Genomic DNA, 26979 nt, shown 5'->3' with positions numbered 1-26979 from the left:
TAGTGAACTGTGATATACATTGCAAATACTACAATATTTGATAAGTTACGTTAAGCAAATATGTGTCCTTTTCTCCCTTCCTGGTACATACAGGTATGCAATTATTAAAAGAATGGAAAAGGTACTGTTATCCAGAGACAATATTAGACACAAACCAAGAAGAAGAGGCTAACTTAAAACATCTTTCACGTTAATTCTCTGAAGCAGTGCATTCAGTTCTGTGTAAATACAAAATGTTTTTCAATTTTCATATTTAAAAGCTAGTTTTCATTCTCCCCTTCAACATCTGCGCTTTGGAATTCCAATCTCATTGCACTGTGAAAACCAAGGAATGCTGTTTTGTTCCGAGGTATTTTGAAACTAGTACGTGGGAAGCTATGTTCTTGTACAGAAATTTCTGGTAGTATGAAGATGTATAATATTGATTCAGTGTTAGCAAATCAGATGTAGTTACTGAGGTGTTTCTGGCAAAAACAGTGAATTGCTTGTATCTAAACCTACGGTGGAGTCTTGTGGAATGTTCTGAAAATATGTGGAATCCATTTTTTAGACCCTTTTTATACCTCCAAATTGGAGTCCCTCTCAGTTCTTAATGTGCAATTTCAAACTGCAATGCATTTATTTTTCTAAATTATATCCTTTAATCCTCTAATGTTAATCTAATTTGGTGTAAATTACTGACATTGTAGCACATAAAGTAAAAATAGAAGAGTTCACCCAAGTTTTGTTCCAATGTGACTTGAACCAAGCAGAGCTATTTTTCTCCTGAGCTAAGATTTTCATATGGTAGTCTGGCTAGAAGGCAAGGTGCATATAGATTTCTAAAAGACATTTCAGACCCTTTTAAAATGGAAGGTCAGTTTAAATGCAAATGGATTGTTTTGGAAACAGGGAAGATGTGAAATACCATGCTGGTACTTGCTGCTCCATGGTGTTCTGTGGTTAGGAAGCTGTAGGAACATTATCTGCAGCAATAAATATTTGTGCATGTTGGAGAGTGAGGCCCCCTGTGTGATTCCTTCCTCAGAATTATGTGCTGCCCTGTTGATGTATGTGTAGTAAATGATTTATCTAGTACCATCCAAAAGCCTTGATTAGAAGAAATATTGTACCTATGTTATTGACTTCTAAATATGGGGAATAGAGATTTAGTGAGCAGTGCAGTGGCAGTTTGGTTGTGTTAAGAGCTGCCAGCAGGACCAGTTTTGCAGTGTTTTTGCCAAATGCATTCAGAATAAAAAGTTCATTGGACAAAGACAATGATTCTTGTTCTACTAATGACTGGAGAGGCTCGCTAACAAGGGGCTCTCGAGTGCAAACTTGTTTGAGGAGGAGAAACATTTGTGTCAGAAGTTACTGTCTTTACCAGCCTTCTGCCACCAGCATTAACAAAGCAAGGCTTCGGGATCGATGCACCACACCAGAAACCTGAAAAATAACTTGAGAAACTGCTGTAGTTTAATTGTGCAAGATTTCGGGACAAAGAAAAAAAAAAAAGAATTTTACCCTCTCTGGGGAAGAGAAGTTCTCCAAATAACACATTGTGTAAAGCTGTACATACTTCCCTTGTGTCAAAGTGGGGAAAGCTGAGTGGCTGTGGCTAGGATGCCACTACTCTGGGTTAAATGTCTGGCAGTGTTAAGGCTGAGCTTTCCCATCTTAATGCTGCACAGCAGGCAAGAAGCTCTGCTGAACACAGCTGAGAATTGGCCCGTGGTAATGGCATGTGAGGAGGGCGGAGGAAGTGTGAGATTTCTCATTCTTTGCTGCTGCATTGTAAGGAAAAAGGCATGTCAGTAGCCTTTTGTTGGCTGGTCCTCTTTTTCTCCACCCCTCATCCAGTTGTTCCTTCCCCAGGCACTGACTGTACCCTGCTGCAGGGAGCGGGAGTACTGATAACATATGTGGAAAAAGGATATGTTTGCAGAACTACACATTTGAAAATGCTGGACTGAGTTAATTTTACAATGTTTATTCTGAAACAGATGAAAATTCAGAAAAATGAATGCATCTCCTGACATAGCATGATGCAAACTAATAAAAGGAGTAGCTTTTAGTTGGAAAGCGTGTGTGAAGTATAAATGTCTCCGAATAAGGGAAGAGTTAAAGCTAGCACATGTACTTTTGCATCTTTCACTGTTTCTCGGCCCTTGTAGCCACTACTTTCTTGGTCAGAATATTAAGAGAAAGTATAAGGCTGTGCTTGCCTGCTTATCCTGACAGCATTATGGTTAATGACAATTAAAGTAGCTGGAGTCAGTTTTCTTTTCCTTCTTCCTGTGCTGATTGATAGCATGTTGACAGTAGAGAGGGTGTGTTTGGTACACTGGTACATTTAGCCCACCTGAGATAATGGTATAATTACTGCTATCATTCTTTTCAGGCAACCGTTTATCTAACATTCTACATGGACACTATATTTTTTGACTTTGCATGGACCTTTCTCACCTTACACACAGTTTCTATGATTCACAAGAAAATTCTGTCTCTTTCAGTCTCCTGGTCATGCCACTACTGCAGCAGAAACAATAGGGAAGCATTCACCCCTCTAAGAGCAGTGCTTGCACTAACCCCCAGAGATTTCTGTGGTAAGCAACCTGAAGCTCTTGAAAGGGATGTAATTTCCAGGGGGTCAAAGCCTAAAAGCTTCAATGGTATATTAAGATGGACATTTTGATGTAAAAAAGATCTGGTTGTATTTAATCTGCATTGAATTATTATTCCCACATTGTGTGCGGTGTCTGAAAATTATATATTCAATAGTAAGGTTGATTCTGTAAAGCAGGTAGCACCTCTGTTAATAGAACTTCCTGCCTTGTATATAGCTGGGCTTTATTCACAGAAGACAGGAACTAATTGTCCATCTTCCTTTGTGTCTAAACATGAGAGCCAGCCACTTGACTTTTGGCTGCCTAAGATTCAAACCTGGAGGGAGTTCAGAGCAAGGTATAAGAAAGAAAGATGAATTTGGTACTTAAATGGAGTAAGCAAGTTAAGGCACTCAGTCCCAGTTTCACAGAGGCACCGCGCAGACAGTTTCTGCTATGTCCTTTTCCTGAGTGATGCCCCTGTCCTGGCTCCACATGCTGGTCCTACTTTCTCATTGTTGTAAATGTCAGTTTAAATGTCCAACTTCCATGTGGATATTCACATTTTAATACTTAAGATGAGTCCTGTGTCTCCCACCCATAGAGTTAGGAAGCTGGCATTTAGATGCAGAAGTGTGAAGTGTCTGAATAGATAATGTTGTTTTTTTGAATGCTGTCCTTATCATTAGTGTCTGCTGCATGGCACTGAGACTAATAAGAATTCTGCAGAACAGAATACAGAGGAACTAGAAAATTCTGTCTTGAGAGGAGAAATTGCTGTCAATTTTTCCTTTCATCCTGGCAAGGTTTCTCATGTTGGTTGGTACTTTCTAATTGCTATCAGCAGTATCAAAAGACACAAAGTTATGTAAAAGAAGTTCCAGTCTTTGCCCAGAAATCCATAGACTTCATTCCTGCTGTGCGGTGCCATATTCAGAGTTAATTGGATGACCCAATTTTAAACCTGAAATACTATATGAACTTAGAGACTGTATCAGTGCAATTTTAAGTTGCTTGAAGAGCACATTTACAGTCTTGGGTACAAAAAACTGGAGGGCAAACTCCAGTGTTGGAAGCACATTAGCAGTTAATGCCTGAAAAGAGAGATGACCAGTGGAATGGGAAGGTACACAAACAACTATATGATAAAAGCAAGATATTTCCATTTTAGTCAAATTCTGCTTTGTAAGAGACTGGAGGCAGTGTAAGCGACTGTGTTCATTGTTCCTCTGCACTGCAATAAAGCATCATTCTGCTGCTTTCCATATGCCATTTAGTGTTTGAAACAGATCAACTGAGCATGAGTTCAGGAAACTCTTAAGTTCCCTTCAAACTAAATCAGACTAAGTTTTGAATTTCTGTTTCATTCATCATGTGCTTTTGGGACCTCCTCATGTTCTTGTTAATAATTCAGCCTTTGCCTATTCTAGGTTTATTGTTCAGAGAGACAGTACCTTTTGCTGAGTCCAGCATATGGCCAACAGGAGCTATGTCAGGTGAGGAATGCAACCTTCAGTTTTTCACCTTATTCTCTTTTGTTGTTAATCAGCTTTGGAAAAGAACTATAATGCATGCAGTCAGGTTCATGTATGTCAATAACTGTTAGCTTGGGTAGCCTGTTACTTTGAAACAGCTGGAGAAATGCCAAAGATCTCAAGTGTCTTGAAGGCTGTCAAGCTTTTGCTTTTTATGTTTGTTGTTGCAGCAGCTGAGAACACAGCAAGTCCTGAAGCAAACTGGATTAGGTAAGAAAGAATTTTTAAATGTCATCTTCTATGGCACCCTGGAGAAAATACAAATGTATTGTGTTGTTCTGACTCCCTTCCCACAAAATAGACGAGTCCTTGTCTCATCCTCGTCTCATCCTCCTAACACGTCATAATTATCTTAGAGATGGTCAGCTAGTAGCTGTGAAATGTTGCTCTGCTTGCAGCTGTATTTCTTAATGGTTTTCTTTTTTTTTCTTTCTCAAGTAATGAAATTGGAGCTGTCAAGCTAGGCAAAATAGCTGACTTCCAATTTTGTCGTAACACCAAGAACATTGTGAAAGTTACTACGAACATGTGATTAAAAATAATGGTTACTGACTGTTGCTTCTCAGCCTGGCCTTCATACATTTGTAGCAACACAGCTGTATTTGGCTCAGGTTGCACTAGAAGTGTTCATTCCATTCAGGAACATTCCCTAAGGGTAGAACTGCCCTTGTGATTGTGGCTTTTTTAGCCACATCTCTTTCTACTGCTGTTCAGAAACTGCTTGCTAGAGAGAGACTTTTGAACTGAGTGGTGCATGGTGTGATGAGATACAGATCTCTGTGACTGGTAAAATTCTTAGTTATATTTACTAGGGAACTCTTCAGCCTCATCTCTGAAGGAAAATAAAGTGCTTAGTTTCTACAGGCCTTACCTGTTAGCTTCCTTCAAAAGTTTGTTACAAATCGTACCTTAAAAGCTTCTAGTCTTGAGTTATGAGTCTGTAATGTTGATGTTTTTGATGATGGGCAGTGCCTACAGTACTTGAAGAGGAATAAGCTTTTTCAATCTTGATGCTATAAGAAGGAATGGGTTGTGAAGAGTCCAGCCTGTACTGCTTTCATTATAACTCCTGTCTGAAGAATTGACTCATGGTATACTTTTTCCTGCTTGGGTTCTTTGCCAAAAAAATAAAATGGTAGCTCTGTTTCTTATCAGGATTCATGGCCCTGTCAGTGTCAACCTATTGTGAAATGATACCCCAAGGATTCCATTATCAAAAATTTTAGAAAGAAAATTCAGTTCACTGAGAATATTAATGCTGTATGTAATAGTTTCCAACTAAGGATTTATATATCTGCTGCCTCTTTTTTTTAGAAAAAAAAAAGTTCATGTGTGGAGTTCTTAACGTATGTGTATAGTAACAAGAGTAGCTCTTTTTAAGTCAGTCTGATAATGGAGCTAATGGCAAGACAGTTGGCACTGTTGTGCTAAGGTGATCTTCACTCTTGCAAGACAAAATATACTTAGATTAGCACATTTTTGCAGAGGTATGCAGTTATCCATGTGTATAAAAATTTGACTCCTATTAGCCAGCAGATGCCTGTGCCCTTGACAAAGCTGTCTTTGCAAGATAGATATATCTGTAGAATGTACAGTGATCTATACTGTATGCCACAGTTTCCTCTCCAAAACACTTTGTGACTTGCAAATTTATAAATGTTTTGGGGATCAGGTGGAGGATCTTGCAGTGCTGCAATGATATTTACTCTGGTAAGGCTGCCCTGAGGCCCAAGTGTATCAGATGGCTGTAGTACCAAGTAAATCCTCTACTCTGTCCTTGACACAGTTCCAGCTCTACCATGGATGCTGTACTGAACTTGTAGGTATGAAATTGCACCTTATCTTTGCTGCCTTCCCAGCCTCTTTCTTACATTTGGACCCAGGTATGCAAATCTCAGATAGAGCTTGTTAACCTCAGTCGTGAATCAACTTGTTCCAGGTGTGCTGTTTTCTATCTATGGATTTTGGGAAACAGAAGGTTTTTGCAGAAAATTCTTTAGGAGAACTCTGTCACTAATAAGCAGCATACTGTAAATGCTTTGGGTAAAGGCTTTATAATACCCTGTGGTGGGGGAGGTATCCTGCAAAGGGGGAGGGCACTTGTTTTACCGTGGGCTGCTTTAATCCAGCTGCAAGGCTGACGCTAAATACAGATTCGAGATTTATATGGAAATGGTGTGTTGTACGCAAAAATAGACTGCGCTGTTATTTAGGTATAAGAAGGCAGAGGCATCTCTGTCTTTTTTTTAGTGAATAATGAAGGAATATTCAGGGAAATTTTTCTTCCTGGCATTGAAATCTGAAACAACAGAAAGTGCTGCTTAAAACTAAAATAGTGCTGTCTCTGTTCTTTTTAATTTCCTGGGTAGGCATGGAACTAGAAGACTGATGCTGATCCCAAGGGGGATCTTGTCTTTATGTTTGACTACTATTTGGAAAAAGAAAAATCCCATCCATTGTTTCATAAATATTTCCTGTGCAAGCAGAACTCTGCCAGGTGGAGACTTTCCTGATTCAGGGTTCTCTGCTGCTTCTACCCTCAGCTTAGGCATCGAGCAAATGTCAGGGAAAGAGAGAAATGGTTTATGATAGCTCAGCTATAAGAATAATTTGTTCTGCTATTTTGTGACCAATACTATTGCCAATTCTTGTCTTTTCCATGGTCTCCCTACTTCTACTCTTCTGTGTTACCCAGCCTAGCATGAGCTGAAGGGTAGAAGGGAACCATAGTTAATTTGGGCCTGAAAGACAGGCAGGGCTAGAGGTTTCAGAAATACTTCTTTCTTCAGGGATCTGTCCTTCCATCCTACCCGCCCTGTGTAAATGTATCCAAAATTATCTAATTGGCAGTAGATTTTAACACAAAGTAAGAATTACCATAAATGGAGAGAAAATGGAAATGGAGAAATGGCTTAATATGGTGCAACGATTTCCAGAGAGAGTTGCCCCTTAGCATTAAGAAGACCTGAGGGACAGTCCACTGAAGACTCCCAGGACTCTGGCTTGGTAGAAGGGGGTTTGCTTTCAAATGCTCAGCAGCTCAGCCTAGATTTTGCAGGATCTGTCATCTTATTGAGGCATTTATTTTAAAAACTGTTTTTCAATAGTTGCTTTCCGGTACAGTTGCCTTTTGATTTGGAAGAAAGATAAATTACTGGAATGTTCCCTGTGCCAGTTATTGCATGCTTTTTAACATATTAAATTTGAGAGGAGCCAGCAAAACCTGGAGGTATAGGGAGAGCAGAAGCTCTGCGGGTTCCTAATCTCAACATATGTCAGCTAGGTAGTCTGGATGCCACCTATGTAAGCAGTATCCAGATACTTCACCTCTTCCATGGGACAATCCTGTTGTGTTTGTAGCATGTCCAAACAACCTGTCACTGAACTATTCATTACATGGTTGCATTTGCTCTAAAGAATCAGTGTAAAACCTGTTCTGAAAGGACAAGAAAAAAAATACTAAAAGCCCCATTTCTGATACTGAAAGTACGTAGTATTGATGTTGCTAGCAGTTTTCCTGGGTGTATGGGGAATAAACTTGGACAGAGTGCATTAAACAGGAGGAGTAATAGGAAGTGTAGAGTGGGATGGCAGTTTTCATGTCTCCTTGTAAGTTTTTTCACACTATATTTTAAACCTGCTGGAGGGCTGAATGATAGATGTGATTAATTCCACCTCACTTGTAAGAAGAGGGCATGTTTGGTGCACATCTTGTCTTCACTTGTTCTTTCATTGCTTCTGTCAATAATTACATGGATGATCTTTATACTTGGTGTGTAGCCTGTGAAGTGGATATAAAGACCTGTCAGACTACCTTTTCTAATGCATTTTCTTCTTAGGAAACAAACCTAACATAAATGTCACCTGCACTATGAGCAATTGTAGCAGATGGAACATTGAATTAATGGCTCTGAGAGGCAAGCCAGGAAAGATTATGAGATGATGTAAATATGGTAGATATGATACATGATTCAAAAAATTTCCTGTGATTAAAAGTGAATTCAAGAAATAAGAGTATATCTTCAAGAAGTTAAAGAGTATTTAAAAATCCCCTGTCTTTTTTACTTCCGGAAAAGTATTAAAAAAACATTTGCAATTATGTTTTTAGCAAAAATCTTCTATTAATTTAATTAAAAGGACATTTTTCAGCTGTGGGCCTTAACATTCTTTTGTAACAAATATTCTGAATATGCTTAAATGTAGGGAATTTGCTTATAAAATATGCCTGGTATGATGCCTCATGTTTTGTGGTAAGATCACTGTCTCAGTGAAAAACGATTATAAAACTAAACTGGTTACTGGATTGAAAATCATATATTGTCATCAAACGCAGAGGAAGGACTGGTGTTAGTCAAAGAAAGTGACTTGAATTTAGCAACTGATAATAAATAAATAGGAAGGTGGTGTTAGCACAGCTCCCGTGCTGGGGTTTCTTTCATAGGTCCAGGGAATGGAAGCTATTTATATGCTGGCAGAAAGTTTGGAGGGTCTGCAGAAGTCAGCTAACAATAAACTAAAGAAGTATGCCAGTGACTCATGTAAGCAGGCTAGGTTGCTTTTCACTGTAGCGGTAGTTTGGCCTCTTTCCAGTTTCAAGAGCTAAGGCCTATCACGACTGACTGTAATACCGTATATATTGTAATACAGAGAAACTAGCTGGTTTAATAGCTAGACAAAAGGTGATGATTTATGATGGCATAAGGTTGCTCAGCTGAGAGCTTCACAGAGTTCAGCAGCACTGCTGAGAAAATGTGCTTGGTTTCACACTCCCTCATAGCAGTGAAATGGCTGCTGTGAAATGAACACCTTCTTTTGACCAATCTGTGAAAAGGCATTTACAACAGAAAATTCACCCACTGTCTGAGCTGGAAGGTGAGCGCTCTTTGTGACAGGCTGAAAGACTGGGGATGTAACATCTACAAGGAACAGCTGAGAATGTAACCTAGAGTACTTGTTAAATCAGGCAATGTCCTTTCACCTGTGAACAGTTGTGGTGAAGAGTCCATGCCCCACTCCCCCTTTCATAAATTAGAGTGATCTTTACACATGTAAAAGGCACATCTTTTGCAAACTGATTAGCTCCGTGCAAATCAAAATGGGAAAACCAGCCTTTTAGCCTTCAGAGCTACAGTGTGGACAAGGAGGCTGTAATGCTGCTGCTTCTTCAAGGTATGCTTCTTGGTACAGCTATCTTAAGTTTTCCTCATATTTGCCTCCACATGCTGCAGTCATTCCTCGTGATTCCTGGTAAAGGTGTTCCTGAAGTGGGAAGTCATGGGGTGGCTCTAGCTCCCAAATACTAGTAGGTTCCCGTTTTCGGGGCGTTCTCTGGAGTTAGTTACTCTGAGTTTCTCTTTTGACTGGCAGTATCAGCTTACTTGACATCTGATTAACTTGTACGTACTGCTGATAACACAGGCATATGTAAACTCAGATATTGCACAAACTCGGGTATTTCAGCAGAGTTTCTGTTCAGCTCTTATTTGCATTTTACCATTAGTTAACTGGAAGAGAATAAAGGGAATATTAACCACTTGGGAAGGAAGGACTACAAACAGCTTTTTGGGGAGCAATGACAGAAGCTCTGATAACAAGCACATGAGGCAGTGATCTTAAATCTTAAACCAAAGTGAAATTGGAAACTGCCTGGGACCAAGAGCCAGCAATCAGCACTGTACAGTAAAGCAACACAAGGGCCACAAATGAGGTGTTTGAAAGTCAGGAAGCTGGCAGTAGAGTGGGACCTGCTGAAGCAGCTGGAGAGGGACACAGCAATCAGCACCACAGTGCTGCAAGGGCTCAATAAATGATTTATTTACTTGGTGGAGCTCTGAAGGAGGAGTTTGCCTTAATTACTGCAGTCCCTCAGAGGCACAGAGGGAAAGAATTCCCTGCACACAAGTGTATTTCTAGACCTGATCTGTAAAAAGTCATGCTATACTTTTCTTCTGAAACAGATCTATTGCTGTGGCCACACACCCCCTCTTCCTGCCAGTAGCCAGCTCTTACAGTAACATACCATTCCTGGGGCTTTCACCTTTCTCTGTATTTTCATCATCCAGTCGGTTACTGTCTCCATGTTCACAATCTTTTGTAAGAGGGACCCTGTTCATTGGTTTGTTGTTGTGTGTGTCCCCCATTACCCACATGGTCATGGTACTTTTGAAGTGCTTTGGAGAGCAAGTTTTGCCTTTTCCTTTAAGAACTCAGCTTTGTTGTCATGCTTTCCTGTCTGTTTGAATGTAGTCTGTTACAGATATATACTCTGCTTGTCTTAAACCAAATAATTAATAATCAGAAAATTAAAGGAAAAATGACATACAGTTATGCTTCTGTTTGTTTATGAATGAAAAGAGTGCTGCCACAAAGTTACACTGATACCTTCTTAAAAAGTAGTTGCAAGAATTGCTGCTCCTGGGACTATTTCTTATAAGGAATGTAATGAACATTCTTCTAGCACTATGAGAACTTTATTGTAGTCTGTTTTTAATAGTTGTAAGGTGACCTATGGGGTAACTTTCTGTCTTTATTTAATCTTACTTTTCTGAGTCTTAACAATAGTACATCTGGAGAGATGCAGAAAACATAGCAGTGTGAAGTTTTAATGATTAAAACTTCTGTAAACTTTGGATGGTGCAAATATATAAACCTTATTTGTCTACCTGAAATATGGAGTCATCTTTCTAAATAAATTTAAAATATCTCCTGTACTGTGTTCTACAGGAAAGAGAAATTATTAGGAGTGTTTCAGGAGGCATCTTACTCTAACATTCAGGCTTAAATGAAGGACCTTTGCTAGTTCTGTACTGGATAAAAGTGAAAAGGCTATATATCTCCTTACTAAACTAAAGTCTTGATGACAAACAGGTGTGAATATTTAATCAGCCAGAAGAATACTTCATTACCATTCAAACTTAGTCTTATGCTTTCGTGAACTCCAGAGACTTACAAATCAGAATGATTTTATAATCTGTGGCAAAGACTAATTTTGTTAAATGATATATACTAAATTGCCAGAATTTTGCAAAAGCTGTTATTAATAGAAGAAAGAAAATAAATTTGAAAATAGGTTTTAGGAGAGGGGATTTTTTAAAAAGCAGGTCCTGAATTAAGGTTCTAGTGTGGCATTTTGTGTAATGAAATATTGGTTGTCTTAGTAGTTACTCAGTTAAGAACAGTATGTCCTTATGGCCTCAACTGCTTGCATATTCTGCGTGAAGGAAGAAAAAGAAAAAAAGTTTGTTTACCTTAAAATATTTGCCTTACCAGTTCCACACCACACTCCTTTTGATTTCAATGAACATTATCTATGTAAACAGTATCTAGCATAAGATAAAGACATTAAACTTTAATCTAAGAGTCTATGAACCCTAACAGTTATCACCAGGCAATGATGTAGCACGTGTATCTTCATCTGTCTTCCTTTAAGCAGGTGAAAATAGTGACCATGAGAAAAACGTATCTGACTCATCTGGTAATAGGGCTTTTGGATCTCACTGGTTTTGCCTCTTGATATGCACTCAAGGATCTGTAGATCTGTAGGTCTTCCTACTCTTTAGTTTGAAAAACATGCAAGGTTTAGCATGTTCTGAGGGAGGGTAGCCTGTAAAAAGGCTTGGGTAAAGTGCTTGTAGGCCCTCTGCAGTTCTGTGAGGGCAGGCGAGATGAGAGCCACCGGTGCCAATGAGGCAGCAGCAGCAGTAGTGGCCTTTCTGAGCATGGGGTGTCCAGGCAGGACCCAAGCCAGGCAAGGGGGTCAGGCCCAGCGATGGCAGTCGGGGTCAGCTGACAGTCCAGTGACTGCCAGACAAGCCTGTGGCAACAAGGCAGACTCAAGGTCTGGCCAGTAGACCAAGTGTGCAGATTAGGGTTTGGGTCCGGGTGAATGGGGTACCTGCTTGGGCAGAGGCATGGCTGTAGGATAGCTCAAGCAGGGACCAAGGGTGATAACCTCAGGTTAAATGCAGCTCCCAAGAGAAGCAAATACCCTGACACTGCAAACTTCCGCAAAATTATGTAGTCCATTGTGCTGCATATGTCTCTTTGCATGTGCTGGACACCGTTTAGTGCTGGTTGTTGCCATGGATAAGCAGTTTTGCATGCTGATCTTGCTTGAGTCAGAGCTCACATGCTTGTCTGCTGCAGGTCTGTTTTCTCCTAATATGTGGGGTTCCTGAAAACCTTTGTGATGTCAGAGTACAGCCCACTCGAGTCATTCTGTCATGGGTGAACTTCGGCTGTCTTGTCAAGGATTAATTCTGGATTTTGTGGTAGTTTTCTTTTGAATGATCATAAGATGATATTTTATCAGAGACATTTAATTTGTAAACTTGCGTGATTGTCTCTTTTAATCTCTTGACAGCCACATTTTTAAAGTTTTTCTTAGTACACATAATGAAAACAAAACGTCTGATGGATTTCTTTATTACATGGAGTACCATATTCCTTCTGGCTTTGTGACATAGTGCTGTACTTCTTTTCTACATCTGAATTAGCAAATACATCAACTGCTTCAGAATCTGACTGTCGTCTGAAAGTTTTTCTTCCTTTTTCACTGGCATCCAGTAGAGGAAGGCAGAGAATGATCTGTCGTTTACAACTCCTAATTTTTCCTCCTCCTTTTTTGTTCAGGAGGCCAGTGAATCATTTCTGAAATCACTATAGATCTGAGGTCCTTGGAAGAGAGTTATTATTCAGAGAATAAGTCCAGCAGAATATGGCTTTCTCTAACCTGTCCCTGTCAGATGGGTTGGTTTGGTTTTTTTGCCCTAGAAGCTAAGATACATGAATTTGCAGTTTCAAAATCACCAGCCTTTGTACTTTGTGGCCTTTTTCTGGCTGACTTTTCTCAGTAGTGATGAGAGGAGGGCAGGGTTCATAGCCTGTAATGTTATTTCCTAGTGTTTGCAGTAGTACTTCTGCTTCCAGACTCATGAGAGTGATGTTTCACCTGTGTTCTGGACTGAACTAGACAAGGGGTTTGTAGTCTTACCATGGAAATGCTTTGTTACAGCATCCCTCAAAAATAGGATTGCATGCTAAAAGAGTATCAAACTCCAGAAACTTTCATTATTATTACATACAGCCTCTATTAAAAGACTCAGCTAAATGAGAGACATGCCTTGATCCCATTTATGCGTTGGCTTAAAGTATGGTTGTTAATGTACCACAGAACAAATATATAAAAATCTAAATGTTGACATAGATGGGCTTTGTCTCTGAGGTTTGACCATCTCCAGCTAACTTTATGCTTCACAGTGGACTGACAGTTTGTGAAAAGTTGAGCCAAATGTGTGTAATCAGTAAAGTGTGTTATGGGGCAGGTGAGGCTCTTCATGTAAAGCCTAAAGCCATCAGCCTCTCCAGAAGGTGGCAAGCAATATTTCTGTGGAGGAACAGATTACTCCCTTCTTAGATACATGACTAGTAGTTTGTGTTTCAGGGGAGCAGACAAAGGCAAATTGCCCCAGAGATGGGGATGGTTTATAAAGGAAAAATAATTGCCGAGGTAGGATTTCCTTATTTGAAGTTGATATGATCTGAAAAAGAGCTGTGAGTTTATTAGATAAGAAGACCCTTCAAAACTGTCTGAGTCTAGGACGGACGGATTGTTTCTTTTAATTTCTATTATCTTGTGACATTGTAAATCTTGGTAAACTGCATTGTTTATTATGGATGTAGCAAATAAATCCTTTCATTAGCTGTTTATGCTGACCTGGTTTAGATGAGGAATGATATCAATACGACCAGCTAACTTCAAGGAATTTGTGCACACAGGCTCTTGCAGTGACACTGAAGTACTCTCAGGCAGGCAGCAGCCTAAAACATTTCTTAGCAACTGTAAAGGATAGTGGAGTTGCACAGGCCAACACACAAGCCAGTGACTCAGTACCTAAGAAGAGGGTAGATTTCCGTTGCTGAAGAGGATACCTGTCTGGTGTGCTGGTGAGAAGCCCAAGGATTGCAAAGGAGTGTAAGATGTAAGAGGATGTTACCGCAAATGTTACAAATTGGAAAATCAGAGACAGAGAAAAGTGAGATACTGTTTCTAGGGTACACACAAAATCCTTCTGTCCAGGACCTCAGCCAATTCCTATACCATGCTTTCAAGATGGAGTTTCTTCCAGCTCCTGGTAGTTGCTTCCTGTATGGTGGTTACCTTCACTAATGTAAAGGTTGAGCAGACTATTAGTCTGTTAGGTAAGCATGCCTCTGAGATAACATCCCATTTTTAGAATTAGTTCAGTTTTCATTAGTGAATTAACTAGACATATAAATATTTATGACTATCTCAGATTTCTGATTACAACAGGAAATAAATAATTCATTATAGAAAATTACCTTTGTAGAATTGATACCACAAGGATATAAATCAGATACGACAATTTCCAAAAAAGTGGCCCAATATATTGAGGTTTGGAACACCCTCAAGTATGTTTTTGGTGCAACCATTGCAGTTCTAAACTGGGTAACAAAACTTCCGTTGTGTGAATAAGTAGTCACGTGAGAGTCTTTTTACAGAAATGTGCATATAATATAAATATATTGATGGCTGGGACAATTTAGGGAATCTACAACATATGATTTCTGTTTGATATTGCGAACTTTCTGTGTGTAAGTATCGGACTGTTTACAAGCATCTTTTTGAATCATATTTGCCTTCTCTGTTGTACTTCTGCTTTGGTAGGTTAGTTGAAATAAATTTTGCACCTGCAGAAAGCTAAAAAGAATAAAATTTAAATCTTGATGAGTGAATGGCATAAAATAAAGGATTGAATACTCTGTGTGGCAAGCCAGTTACCAAGCTTTAAACTTAAACTGAGAGGCCGTTTTGGTCACATAGTGGGTCTGAAGGGGAATCAGGCTAACAAGGAAGGCTAGAAGATTGAAGGAAAGGGATCCTTATCAGCCCTTTTAAAGGAAAATGGGCCTCTCTTCTCACAATACAGGTGCTTGCTGCAGAAATGAGGAGGAATCGCTTAGAAAAGAGCAATTGCATTTCTGAGTTCAGAGCAGAACTCAGAGATTGAGGAAGGACTCTTGGTTATAGGGAGTTAGCTGAAAGAGTCTGAGATGTCATGAAGCTAATGCAGTGAAGTTTTAAAACAAGGTATTTATTTTTTTGACTGTTTATATATGTTCGTTGCAATAGTTGAAGGGGCTTTCAGAAACCCTGTTAAGTTTGTGCATATATCTGTTTCACCTCTCACACTATACCCTTGTTGTGGAGCTCTGAGACAGGGTTTCATGGCACTGGAGAATGAGCCGCCAGTATACCTCTGGCTGACTGAGCTGGTCCACACGAATGTGTCTGACAAGAGAAGCCAAAATGCATGTGCTCTGAGCCTCAAGGGACACATAAATATAGCAGTCTGCAGGGTTGCCTCTGCACGGTTACCTGGGGACAGCTGATGAGACTTCTGTGAGGGTTATGGCAACAGAATATTGCTGTAATGTTTAGAGAGATGTAGCTTGGGATGCCTGTGTAGGAGATAGCTTTCAATACAAGGTATTACTATTGAAAGGTACTCCATCCAATTTGTAAAGAAGCATGTATAAAATATGATTTCTGCAGTACAGGAAGAGAGTTACAGTAAAGAGTATCTCTTGAGTTCTCCTAACACCTAGGATTGTATTTGAAATGTAAACTGTCTTTATAATGCTATGTAGTAAAAGGAGCATCCTAAAATAAGATAGTAAAATCCTTACACCACATCACTCATACCCTGTAAAGATACCTTTCTTGAGTGGATAATATCAGATGCTATTTTGCCCATCATGCTTTTATTCTAATTAAAGCTTACTTTTTTAGTAGATGCTCTCTTCTTAAACAGAGGTAGGAACTTGGGGGTTATTTGCAGAGGGTATCCTCACTGAGGAAAAGTGACCCGTTGCTATATGACATGATAGAACAAAGGCTGTAGATTAAAGCATTGTTAAAAATTCAGTGCCAACATAGCGCTGTAGATCCTGCTTCGTACTGTGTGTGCAATCTAGTTTACTTCCTTTTATGGTGAAAGCCTTAACTGCTTTTTCAGTCCAGTGCTGCTTGTGGTGACATACAAGTATGTTATCTATTCACTCTTTCTTTGATTTGTTGAATGGTATCACAAAATGTTTTCCTCTTTCCGAGTTCTGAAGACCCATAGTATTGAGCACAGAGCTGTTCCATAAACTGAACAATATGTGAAAGAAAACTGAAAAGCTGCTGATGAACTGCTAAAGGCTGGTTATTCCAGGTCGTAGTTGCTGTACCCAGTGCATGGTTACAGTATCCTTACCTGTCATGTTTTCTCTTCCTAAATTAAGTTCAGGCATTCCCTTTAACTTTCTTCAGGAGCATCTGCAGCAGCGGAAGAGTTAATCTGGGAAAACAGACCGGTTTGTTACTTTGTTCTGTGTTTAAATTCTATTCTGAAAGTTCATGGGTGACTTTTGTTGTTGTTGTTACTAAATTGTTCTCTCTTCCAGATCACTGCTTTTGGAGGTGTTAATCTCCCTCAAATCCCCTGAATCAGTAGGAATTGAAATTGATTAGTGCTTCTCAGTGTGAAATACCTGGCAGGAGCAAACTCTGAGAATTTTTGCTTGTGTCCGTATTGGCATCTGCTGTTTCTCCTGGGGTGAGAAATCTCCTTCAGTGGGATAGCTCAGTACTTTGGTAATGTGTTTTTTGTATTAGTGGACATTAGACCTATATGTAAATTGCGCAGACTTTCACACATCTTCCCTAGTGCAATAAAGACAAAACAGGTCTTTCTTATTGATGACCATATATCAGAATGTATAATAAAGTGTATCAAGGTCTAAATTATTCTTTGAAGTTACGGAGCCAGACTTTTTACTGAATGATATCTGAGAGAATCAGAGTACTGCAGCAATGTTGTTTGCTATGCAAGTCACAATATAAAAACGCACGAGTCATGAAGATAAGAAAAGATCCATAAGTTATTATATTACACTGTGGAAAGCTATTTTCACTTTTTTTTCCTGAAACTAGCTTCCCATCAGAGTTTGCTAACACATTAATCTTTCTGCTTGCCTTAAATATTAACAAATTGTAAGGTCTTCTTTAGGTTCAGATCAGCAAAAACCAAAGTTGTTTTTGTTCTTCTTTGTAGATTAAGGCATTATTAAATAATGTATACAGGTATAACAGCTCTGAGCAGCTTCCGTGTGTATCACTATCTGCCCTTTTCTTTTACCTCTCTGTACCCCTAAATCCTTAACTGATTTTTCAAGTTCAGTAATTAACTGTGAGTAGCAGTGGACATTGGCATTGTCCTGCCACTCTTTGTCAGTCTTTTTGGCTGGGAAGCTGTCAAGCCAATTCCTTGTGGATTTGACTTCGTCTTTGTTACTGAACTCAACTTAGATGGTTATAGACCCAGATAGCATAACCCGAATAATACATTTATAATTTATTAAACTTAATTCTTTAAAGGTTCTTTTGATAACTGCTCCATGAAGATAGCTGCTGAAGGAAGTTTAAATTTAATGGATTCTATCTCATATGCCTATTATTATTTTTGAAGCCTGTTAGAGAAGAGAAATTATGCAAATTGGTGTCACGCTAGGCTACTGCACACATGCTGGTAATGCATAACAACTAGCTCACTGATGAAAATACTTAATCTTAAGCAAGACTCATTGTCAGCACTAAGTTCTTCGTATCATGGTTAACCGTTTATTATTATTTTTCTTAGAGATAAAGGAGAGTCTGTTCTTATTAGAAATCCTCATTAGAATAAAACTGCTGTAAAAGTAATACTGGAGAACTATAGTGATGAATTATGATTGATTACATTATACAATTAAGGTATATTGTGAAACAATAGGAAGATCCCTTCAAAAAATTAAGTAGTTGTTGCCTCTCTGTGAATGGCTAAATGGCTTTAATTCTTCAGCTCCTGCACATAAAAGACTTGGTGAATAGATCACACTCAGGATCAATTAGTTTCACAACAATCTTTACCATTAACAAAGCAAAGCTGCTAGGATTGAACCAGTTTATCTGTACTCTTCATGACAGCATTTTAAGCTTACATGTACTGCATTGTCTGTCTAGTACTGGGCATAGGAACCAGTACGCAGAACACACAGTTCTGTGCAGCACTGGCCGATATAAGCGCTCCCTGTGAGGAAGCTATCTTAGCCCTGAAGAATTTCAATACCCTTAGCAGGGCAAAAATGCAATAAAAGGTAGGCTGGTTTCAGAAAATAGGTCGCTAATGTAAGTTTGCAGTTTTCTTCTTCCCAGTTTTATCCTGCATCTGTCTTAGATTTCTTTTTCCTCATCTGTACACAAAGCCTGTCAAGCTTTTCTGATTAGACTGCAATGAAGAACGTGGTTTTGGTCTAAGGGTCATCATTCCATTATAGCCATTCATCCTTCCATTTTAACACCAACACATACATTTTGTTTGCCCTGTTCAATTGCTGCCAAAGGAGGCAGAGAAAACCTTCTCAGGTATTGATTTTTCACACATGGGGACTGTAGCTTGTAGTCACTTTATTTGCCACCTGCAGTTTATAACTGAATGGGCTCATGGCATTATAAACTTCATCTTAGCCCTGAGATCCCAGCCTGAGGTGAAATTGATGTGTTAGCTGTTAGTCATTTGTAACTACTTTAATGTATTTTGCTAGTTGGAATTCTCTTTATATGGCTAATATAAATAGCAATTTTGCAATAGAAATGCCACTGATCAGAACTTTCTGTTTGAGTTATTGATCTTGACTGGGTTTCATATATTTGGATCTAGCCTTGGATAATAATTTCTGCTTAGTATTTTTTTGGTATCTCTGTTTTTCATTGTTACATTTATAATGTAATAATTATGAACTATATCATGGTAATTGACTAGATACATAATTTTATTCAATATTTGACCCTCGGAGTTGTAGATATGAAACTGATCAACTAGCAGTCAAAGAAATGAAATGTATTATAGTTCCTCATGAATGATCAGGGGCTTTATTTCTAGTGGTACTCAAAATTTCACTAGAACTCTTTGTTGCTTTCTATGTTAGTAGCAAGATATCCTTTACCTCACAGGGTAAAACAACTTTGCAAAAACACTTGCTTTACTGTGCACAGGATGTGATTTTTTGCAATAACTTGAAGCTCAGCAAAGCATTTGGTTTTCATAATTTAATACAATTTTTTTCTGTTCATCCCAGCTTCCATTATAGGGTTTTTTAAAATACACAGTACCTCCCAGAAACCTTGGAAGTGTCATTTTTCCCTTAATAATACATTTTGCTAATTTTGTGTTGTTCCACCATCATGCTAAGAATTCCAGCTTAGCTACAGCAGATGTTGTCTTTTGGGTGTATCAGAGGAAAGAATGAATGATAATTATTATGATGGTATGAAATTAATAAGGTGAAAACTTATCAAATTAGTTTCACTGCTTATGAAACAAGTTGCTTTGTGGCTTGCTTAGTTTTGTGAATTGCTCTTTACAAATCTTTTTACTCTAGCTACAGTTCAGCTTTTGGGCACGTAAAATTAAGAGAAGTTCAGCTATAGCAGACCAGAATAAATCATGTTGTATCTATGAAATCCTCTGAAAATGAGTAGAATTTAATGGTTCTGACAGAAACAAATTTTATTACTAATATAACATCATTGACATCAATGAAGATTAATTAGAAGAATCAAAGCACTAAGAAACTTCCTGGAGTACTAGCGATCATTTTTATTAAAAAAGATGAAGCGGTTTGAGTTCTCCCTCATCTTCAAGACCTTCCTGCTCTAGAAACCTCCAGTGGCTGCTTGTTCTGTTCTTGATTATGCAGTAGATTTGAGGCAGTGTTTAATTTAACTTAAAAGTTCATGGGTCCATTCTGTGCATGCTAAGCAGATCTCTTCAATATTACACCGTCCCATTCAACTAGAAAATGGCTTGAGGTGAAGCAAACTGGTATGACTGTTGTAGACAACAGATGACACAAAGCCAGTGGTAAGAGAGAAGCAACTTCAGAATGAGTTCTGGGAAGCAGGAAAAAACTTAGATGCAGTTCTGAAGGGCCCAAGATGCCAGTAGTGCTACCAGAACCCCATGGAAGATGGAATATTATCAAGAGTGTTGTGGCACTTGCTTGGGAGTCACAGGATGAGGTGCTAAATAGTTCTGGAGTAAAATAACTTCTTTCAGCAGTGCCTCCTGATCTGACACAGGCCTTCAGGAAAGACTGAAAATGCATGCCCCATAAAAAGCAGTGTTAGATTTGTAGGGGAGCTGGTCAGAGGCCAAGCTGTACTTTACCTTTGCCTACATGCATTCTAGATCTGTTTGTTTACAAAACTGGCTGATTGTGAGGATGTATCTGCCCACCCAGACTACTCTTCTGTTTGATTTATATGAACAACATAGAAATGAGCAATCATTACTGAACAAAGGTTAATGCTTTACTCATAAATATACGAGTAAAAGAAGAGTTTACTTAAAAAAAAATTGTTATACAACAGATTATGATGCAATAAATCTAAATGAAAACATGCAACTGGATTGTTTGGACAGGGCACATACATCTTTCCTACCATGCATACTCCAGGATATTAATGGAGAGTTTTCTGGTTTAGACTCAAACATTTGATCCAAGAATTTGAGTTAATGTTACAATCTTACAGCTGCTTGTGGTTTAGGAGTGGTGGTGTGAGATTTTCACTGTTTGATTAAAGTGTTCAAAAATCAAGTTGTTTTTTCTCTTTATTTCTAGAGAAGGAGGTGACATCTAGATTTCTGTGCCATGATGTCAGTAGCTGTTTTGTGGTCAGTTTATTATGGTTGATCCTAGGAATTGAGTTGTGTTTTATGCTGTGATGAGCTGGAAGTGTAGACAAGGGAGCAAGCATTCACAACGCTTTTCTCAGACCTAGTGTCCAAACACAATCTGTTGCCACTGGTTGTCAATCTGTTCTGGCCCTGTGGCTCATATTACAAGTCTAAAAGCTTGAATTATCTAGTCCATCCATACAGACGAAGAAGAAGGAAAGAAAGCAACAAAGATATTCCCAAATTTAAAGGACTTCATGTAGAGAAAGGGAGTGTATGTAAGCACAATCTGTAAAAAGTTAAAGAAGTTTTAAGTTGGGAGAACATTTTTCCCAGTTACATCCTCTCCATCTTCATTTTGAATGAACACCCACTAAGTCAGTTTCATGGTTTGTATATTCAAGAGACTTGTTCTGTGAGCTGAATTTAGCAGGAGTGTTTTCAAGGATCTACCTTTCATCTATGAACAGCAGCAGTTCTATTCTGGATTGTCCTATTTTTCCCTTACGCTGGCATAGTGAAAAGATGTGATCAGTTGAAGTATGGTTCTTTTTGTTTGTAAGTTGTATAGCATCAATAACAGCTTTTGAACATACTTTTATCCTTCTCCTTCATCTCCTTCTATCACTGACCTTTATCCTGGGAAGAACTATGCACATCACATTCTGCAGTCTCTCTGAGACCAATTGAGAACGGTTACAGGATAGTATGTTGATGGATTCTTTTGTATGCTTCATTTCAAGATATTGACATCCTCTTTGTTTTAACCTAGCCAGTGAGAAACAGCAGGAGGAGACTAGCAGAGGAGGCTGTTCTGACGATTGATTTTCTTGTGCCTTGTGGTGGTTCATTAACTCCTCTAACAATTGCTTCTTAGGTAGCTGTCTGGGTGTGACCATTACTAGCCAGCAGAATAGGGGCTGTCATGGCCGGGTGAAGCCATAGCTGATAATGTCAATTTTACCTGCTGAATTCTTCTATCTATGAGTTATTCATTTAGTGTGGAAGCAATATTGAGCTCCCTACAAATAGTGAAATATCTTAATTTTTAATACGACATTCTTACTCTTACACAGTATGTGTAGATGCCGGAAGAGTACAAGCCAGCTGTTTCACAAGAGAGACAAGAGGGATTAGGCAAATAGAACATTGCAAAAATTAGCCCTGTGCATGAATTGTTCATTTGGAAACTGTATGTTCAGTTTTGTTTCACTAGTATTGACTGGAATCCCTAATGGCTATATTAGAACTCAAAACTGTCTAGTACTGTAAACCATGAGTGTTAGAAAGCAGCAGGCTGGAGTGAGGCTCTCACTAATTTCAAAACCTCTATGGATGTCTCAGTTTACTGCGAGCTAGAAAAGGGTGTGTGTTGGAAGGCAACAGGCAGATTGCTGTTGAGTAGAAGTTGAGTGAGGCCGTACTGAAAATAAAACAGTAATTATATAGCTATTTCTGGCACTGTTTTTCTTGCTTATGAGTCCCTTTTGTCCCTATAATTTCTGAGAAAGATAGTGGTGATAATAAATTTGTGAGAAAAAGTTGCTGATTTTATTCCAGAAGTAATCGTATCATTAAAAAATATGCATGTAGTTATTCTATACAGGGTTTGGGCTATTTGTTTTGTTTTCACAACACAGGTGAAGATCACAGTAGAACTTCTAGGACACAATGTAATTTTCCAGATGGCTATTTTGAGGCTGTTTAGAGCCCTGGAATACAATTGGAAGGCTGTAGTTCACAGACTGAAAAATTATTTGTGCACTGTCCATAACCTGTATTTCTTTTACGTTATCTTTTATATCAAAAAATACATGTAGATTATTTTTCTTAGGGACACTGTTAAGGAAGGGATAATACTGTGCAATCATAGATTCCAATGTTAATCTTACAGAGAAATATTTTCTTTAAATATAGATAAATGCTATTTGCACATTTGCCTGACTGCCATCTAAGTTAGTCTGTCATGCCTGGTCTGACTTAATTTGTTCTGTTAAAGTTATCAAAATAGAAAAATCCAGATGTTATGAGAAAACCAATGAAATGTGCTTTATTGATAGAGAATATATTTTTTAATGGATAAATGAGAGAAACCCTGCCAATGGCTGTTTGTTAATAATTTTTTTGTCTTACCCTATTTTTTGTCTTGGTTGATCAACTTTTGCAAGATTTATTTTTAGTATATTATCTCTGCTTTAAAAAAAATAATCGTGCTATTTGTCCCTATTTCAGCTTGAGAGCAGTTTGACTAGACTCCATCAAGTTGTCCTTACTTTTGCTTTGCATTCTGTCTCTTCCCAAGTATCCAAAACAGGGTTTGGTAGAGCACTATGGGCTTGTTGATAGCATGTAGTCATTCCTCAGATAGCATAAGTGTGTGCAGTTGCAAATAGCTTTGTGTAAGATGTTCCCCATCCAGTAGAGTTAATTGCCAAAGTGTAATTTTTCAGCATCTGGTGTGGGCTATTTTGCTTGCCTGCATGGAATAGATTTAACCATGAGAAGTTTTCTCCAGCTGGTGGCAGAAATAATGAAATACTTGTAATCAGTAGGTCTTTAATAGGTTGAGGCTCCCTCTTGGGAGGTCATTGCTAAGTTTTTCACAGCTAGAAGCCACCCTCTGTACATAATTTCAAAACCCGGAGAGGTGTGAGGCCTGACGTGGGGGAAGTGAAAGGAGAAATGTCTTCCTAAAGAAATTTCAGCTTCAGCATTTTAGTGTTAAAGTCTTCTGAATATGGGGGTGTTGGAAAAGTGGTTGCATTCATACAGAACTTTCCGCTGTAGAAATAAAAGGAAATGACAGCCCTTGTTAAAACAAGGCCATTTTGTTTTCTGAAGCTCAGCAAATCAGGGAAAAAGAAAGACACAAATTCAGTTTAAAACTTCAGTTTTTTCCTTTTGAAGTTTACATTTTGTGTTTTAAAAAAATAAACCGGATTTTACAATATTGAAGATAATAGCAGGTACTGCTCTGCTTTTTTGTACTGTAAAACATTCACATCTATCATAGGAGAATGTCATAAGGGTTACTTTGTTTTGTGCAATGGGCACTTTCACTGGTGACAGATATAAAGCCTCATTTAGATATGTATTGCTTGAGTTCAAGAAGATGGTGTTTTAGTTTAATTAGAAGAGGTTTATGGTACATATTTGGCAAATCTGATTCCATGTGATGCATAAACATGCTACCTGCAAAGGCTGTCTTGTTATCACAATGCATAGAAATGCTCACTCGCTAAAATTTTTCTTCAGTCCTCCACCAGGACTCCATCTGTAACAATTTTGTGTCAGATTTTATTTTGTCAACATTGTCTTCTGGTATAAAGAAATATTAATCTATTTTGAAAATTTGGAGTTAGCATTTTAAGAGTTACTTCTTAATCAGGAAAAAAAGCAGGCAGTGACACTAGATTGTTTTGTTTTAAGGAAAAAACTATTTTTCTGCAACAGCTGCTTGAAGGGAGGCGTCGTACTAAATATTACATTGGTACAAAGAATACCATGGATCATTTTCTGGACAATCTGTGTGATAGCATAATTGTTATAGTGATAGTAAAGTAAATACTAGGGATTTTGGGGGTATTTTTTTCTCCTTTTTATTACAAGGTTGCATCAAATCTGTTTGCAGTCTATTCTTCTGGTTTTTGCACATGAATGTCTGTAGCATTTCTCCTAAGCATTAAAATCACACCTGTTCAATATGTTGAGGTTTTTTAACCTGAGGTGCAACTGTTCCAATTTCTGTTTGTATTTGCCAACTCCCCCGCCCTGGAGGCAAACCTTGCTCTTAAGGTTGCCTTATCAGGAGCTACATGTCTGTGGCTGCTGTCTTCAATGCATGTAGTACAGTCTGTTTGCTGATTTCAAAGAAGCCTTTCACCTGACCTGCTTCTCTGTTGCAGTGCTAACTGCGTATGTTCAGAATACTGTTCTTTATTTGCAGCGTGTTGTATTGGATCCGAGTAGTGAGAAACTGTCCTAATAACTTACATTATTGACCCATAACAAATAAATGTCATTTTTTTTCCTTCTTCCCTTCTTTTTCCTTCTTTTCTTTGCCTTTTTTGGGTCAAGGGACCAAAGCAATTTGATATGCTATTTGGCACCATCTTTGGTGCAAATGCAGTTTTAACCAAGGAGGGATAATAGAGGTTTTCTCTGAATGCCTATCATTTAAAAAGAGATGATACTTCTAACTTGACTTTGCTAACAGCATGTTTTGTGCCTGCTGTATGGTAAATTGCTTTTAACAGCATGTAAACATTTTGTCTTAGGATCTAAAGGAATTTAAAAATTTCTTCTGGAAAGGAACAAAGCGTGCAAATGAGTTTATACACATGCTTCCATTTTGAATATTGCTATACAGACCTGCACTGCATGTGGATTTGCACACAGGTCATTTTTTTCTCTATCATGAGCAGAAAGCACAATTATTTCTTTAATTAGATAGATGTTGCTTAATTCCTTATTTATCAGTTTCCCCAGCCAGGCTTACATTTTTAGCTAAATTTCTCATGCCAGATGGTTGCCATTGATGCTGGAAAGTGACAAGGTAAATAAGACAGCAGGTTTTTAAAATTATTTCAAGCAGGTTTGCAGATAATCAGACATGCCTAGAAAGAAATGGCTCAAACCTTAAAATTCAAGCATATGTTTGAGGTGCTAGTTGATCCATCTCCAAAAATCAGTGATGGTGTTGTCCTCAATTGCTTTTGTCAAGATCATTTTCTTACTTATCTGCTTCATTTTGTTCATGGATCTCAGACTTTACATATCCTAGTTAAGCATACAGGTAGCTGAAGTTGTCTACCTACTGACAGCCATCAAACAGGCAAATAGTATTATTTCTTAGAGAAACCATAAACCAGTCAGCTTCCCTAACAATGAGTTATATGAGAAGGTTAAGTTAATCTCATCTTAAACTTCATCTTTCCTTTCTCTAATACCAGTTCAGGGGCAAGATCTAGGTTCTTACTACTTGGGAAGAAATGCTAAAATGGTATTGTCATTTTCCTCATCACCAGAACTTGTGATCTATGTAATTCCAAGGAAGGAGCCCTTTTCATAGGCTGCAGTGATCCAAATGTCATGCAGGAGTGTTTGGGGAAATGACTCCCCTGGCCAGATCTCCTGAAAGTGGAGGCGCAGTCAACCGGTGTAGCTAATCATAACACTCAGTGAAACTCAGAAACAGAGACAAGTGCAATTGTTGAGAAACATCTTCAGTGATGAACGTCACCCCAGCGGCATACTGTTGCCTATTACCAAGTTGATTTGTATTTTATGATACCAGCCAGCCCAGTCTTAACTTTTATTAAACTTGTTATACATAGACGTGTTGCAGGTATATCAGATATGATGAGGTGTTGTACCTACTGAATGCCCGTCTGGCAGTTTTCCAGGCAGCATTAGACAAAAGTATGTCAAAAGCACAACATAGCTTTTAAATGCATGAGAAATAGGGCCTCATTTAATGAATAAAATGTCCATTAAAAGAGTGTGCAGTAGATGGAAGGATCAGATTTTGTCAGAACTTGTTAAAATGCGTTCAGAATGATGCAGTGTATGGAGCAATGTTTCAAGCAAATAATATACACCACAAAGTAAGGAAAGAAAAGTGGTGCTCAGAGTTTTATTCTCATTCCTTCGCTTAGTGATCTTTCTGTCTGGTTTTCATTTGTGATTCTATCTGTACTTCTCAAATTATGACAATTTCTTTATCATAAGATGCCTTCTTTAGTACAGAGTTACTTAGATCTTCACACTGTATGTGTGTCTTCTTTGTTTTCCAGGAAGCCATTGTATGGATTGTTTCAATATAACTCCAGAATGATTGGGCTAGAATCATTAGCTGATCCCTCCGATACCTGGGAAATTATAGAGACTATCGGGAAAGGCACTTACGGTAAAGTCTATAAGGTTGCCAATAAGAAAGATGGGAGTCTGGCAGCAGTAAAGATTCTGGATCCTATCAGTGTAAGTAAAAAATACTAAACTGTAACTTCATTATTAATTTAGAAGAATTCTCAAACAGAGTTGAAATGTAAATCAAATATGTAAGAAACTGAA

General features: G+C 38.4%; 1 protein-coding gene across 12 annotated transcripts in view; it reads left to right on the top strand.

Moving 5' to 3' along the window:
* Positions 1 to 26979, top strand: part of MYO3B (myosin IIIB) — a 207597-nt gene that overhangs the window by 673 nt on the left and 179945 nt on the right. For 9 of the 12 annotated variants that reach the window (XR_008823672.1, XR_008823674.1, XR_008823673.1 and 6 more), the window contains exons 2-5: positions 2496 to 2588; positions 4019 to 4084; positions 4294 to 4333; positions 26703 to 26886. Coding sequence is in view for 8 of the 12 variants with exons in the window: in XM_056350237.1 (XP_056206212.1) it covers positions 4078 to 4084; positions 4294 to 4333; positions 26703 to 26886 (231 nt within the window). In the remaining 4 variants the exon portion in view is untranslated. The remainder of the gene's footprint in view (positions 1 to 2495; positions 2589 to 4018; positions 4085 to 4293; positions 4334 to 26702; positions 26887 to 26979) is intronic. The other 3 variants (XM_056350235.1, XM_056350236.1, XM_056350234.1) reach the window with 3 other exon arrangements.

Source organism: Falco biarmicus, chromosome 8 (genome assembly GCF_023638135.1).
Source record: "Falco biarmicus isolate bFalBia1 chromosome 8, bFalBia1.pri, whole genome shotgun sequence".
Lineage (NCBI taxonomy): Eukaryota > Metazoa > Chordata > Aves > Falconiformes > Falconidae > Falco > Falco biarmicus.
The sequence above is the reverse complement of the archived record's forward strand: the minus strand, read 5'-3'. Positions and strand labels throughout refer to the sequence as shown.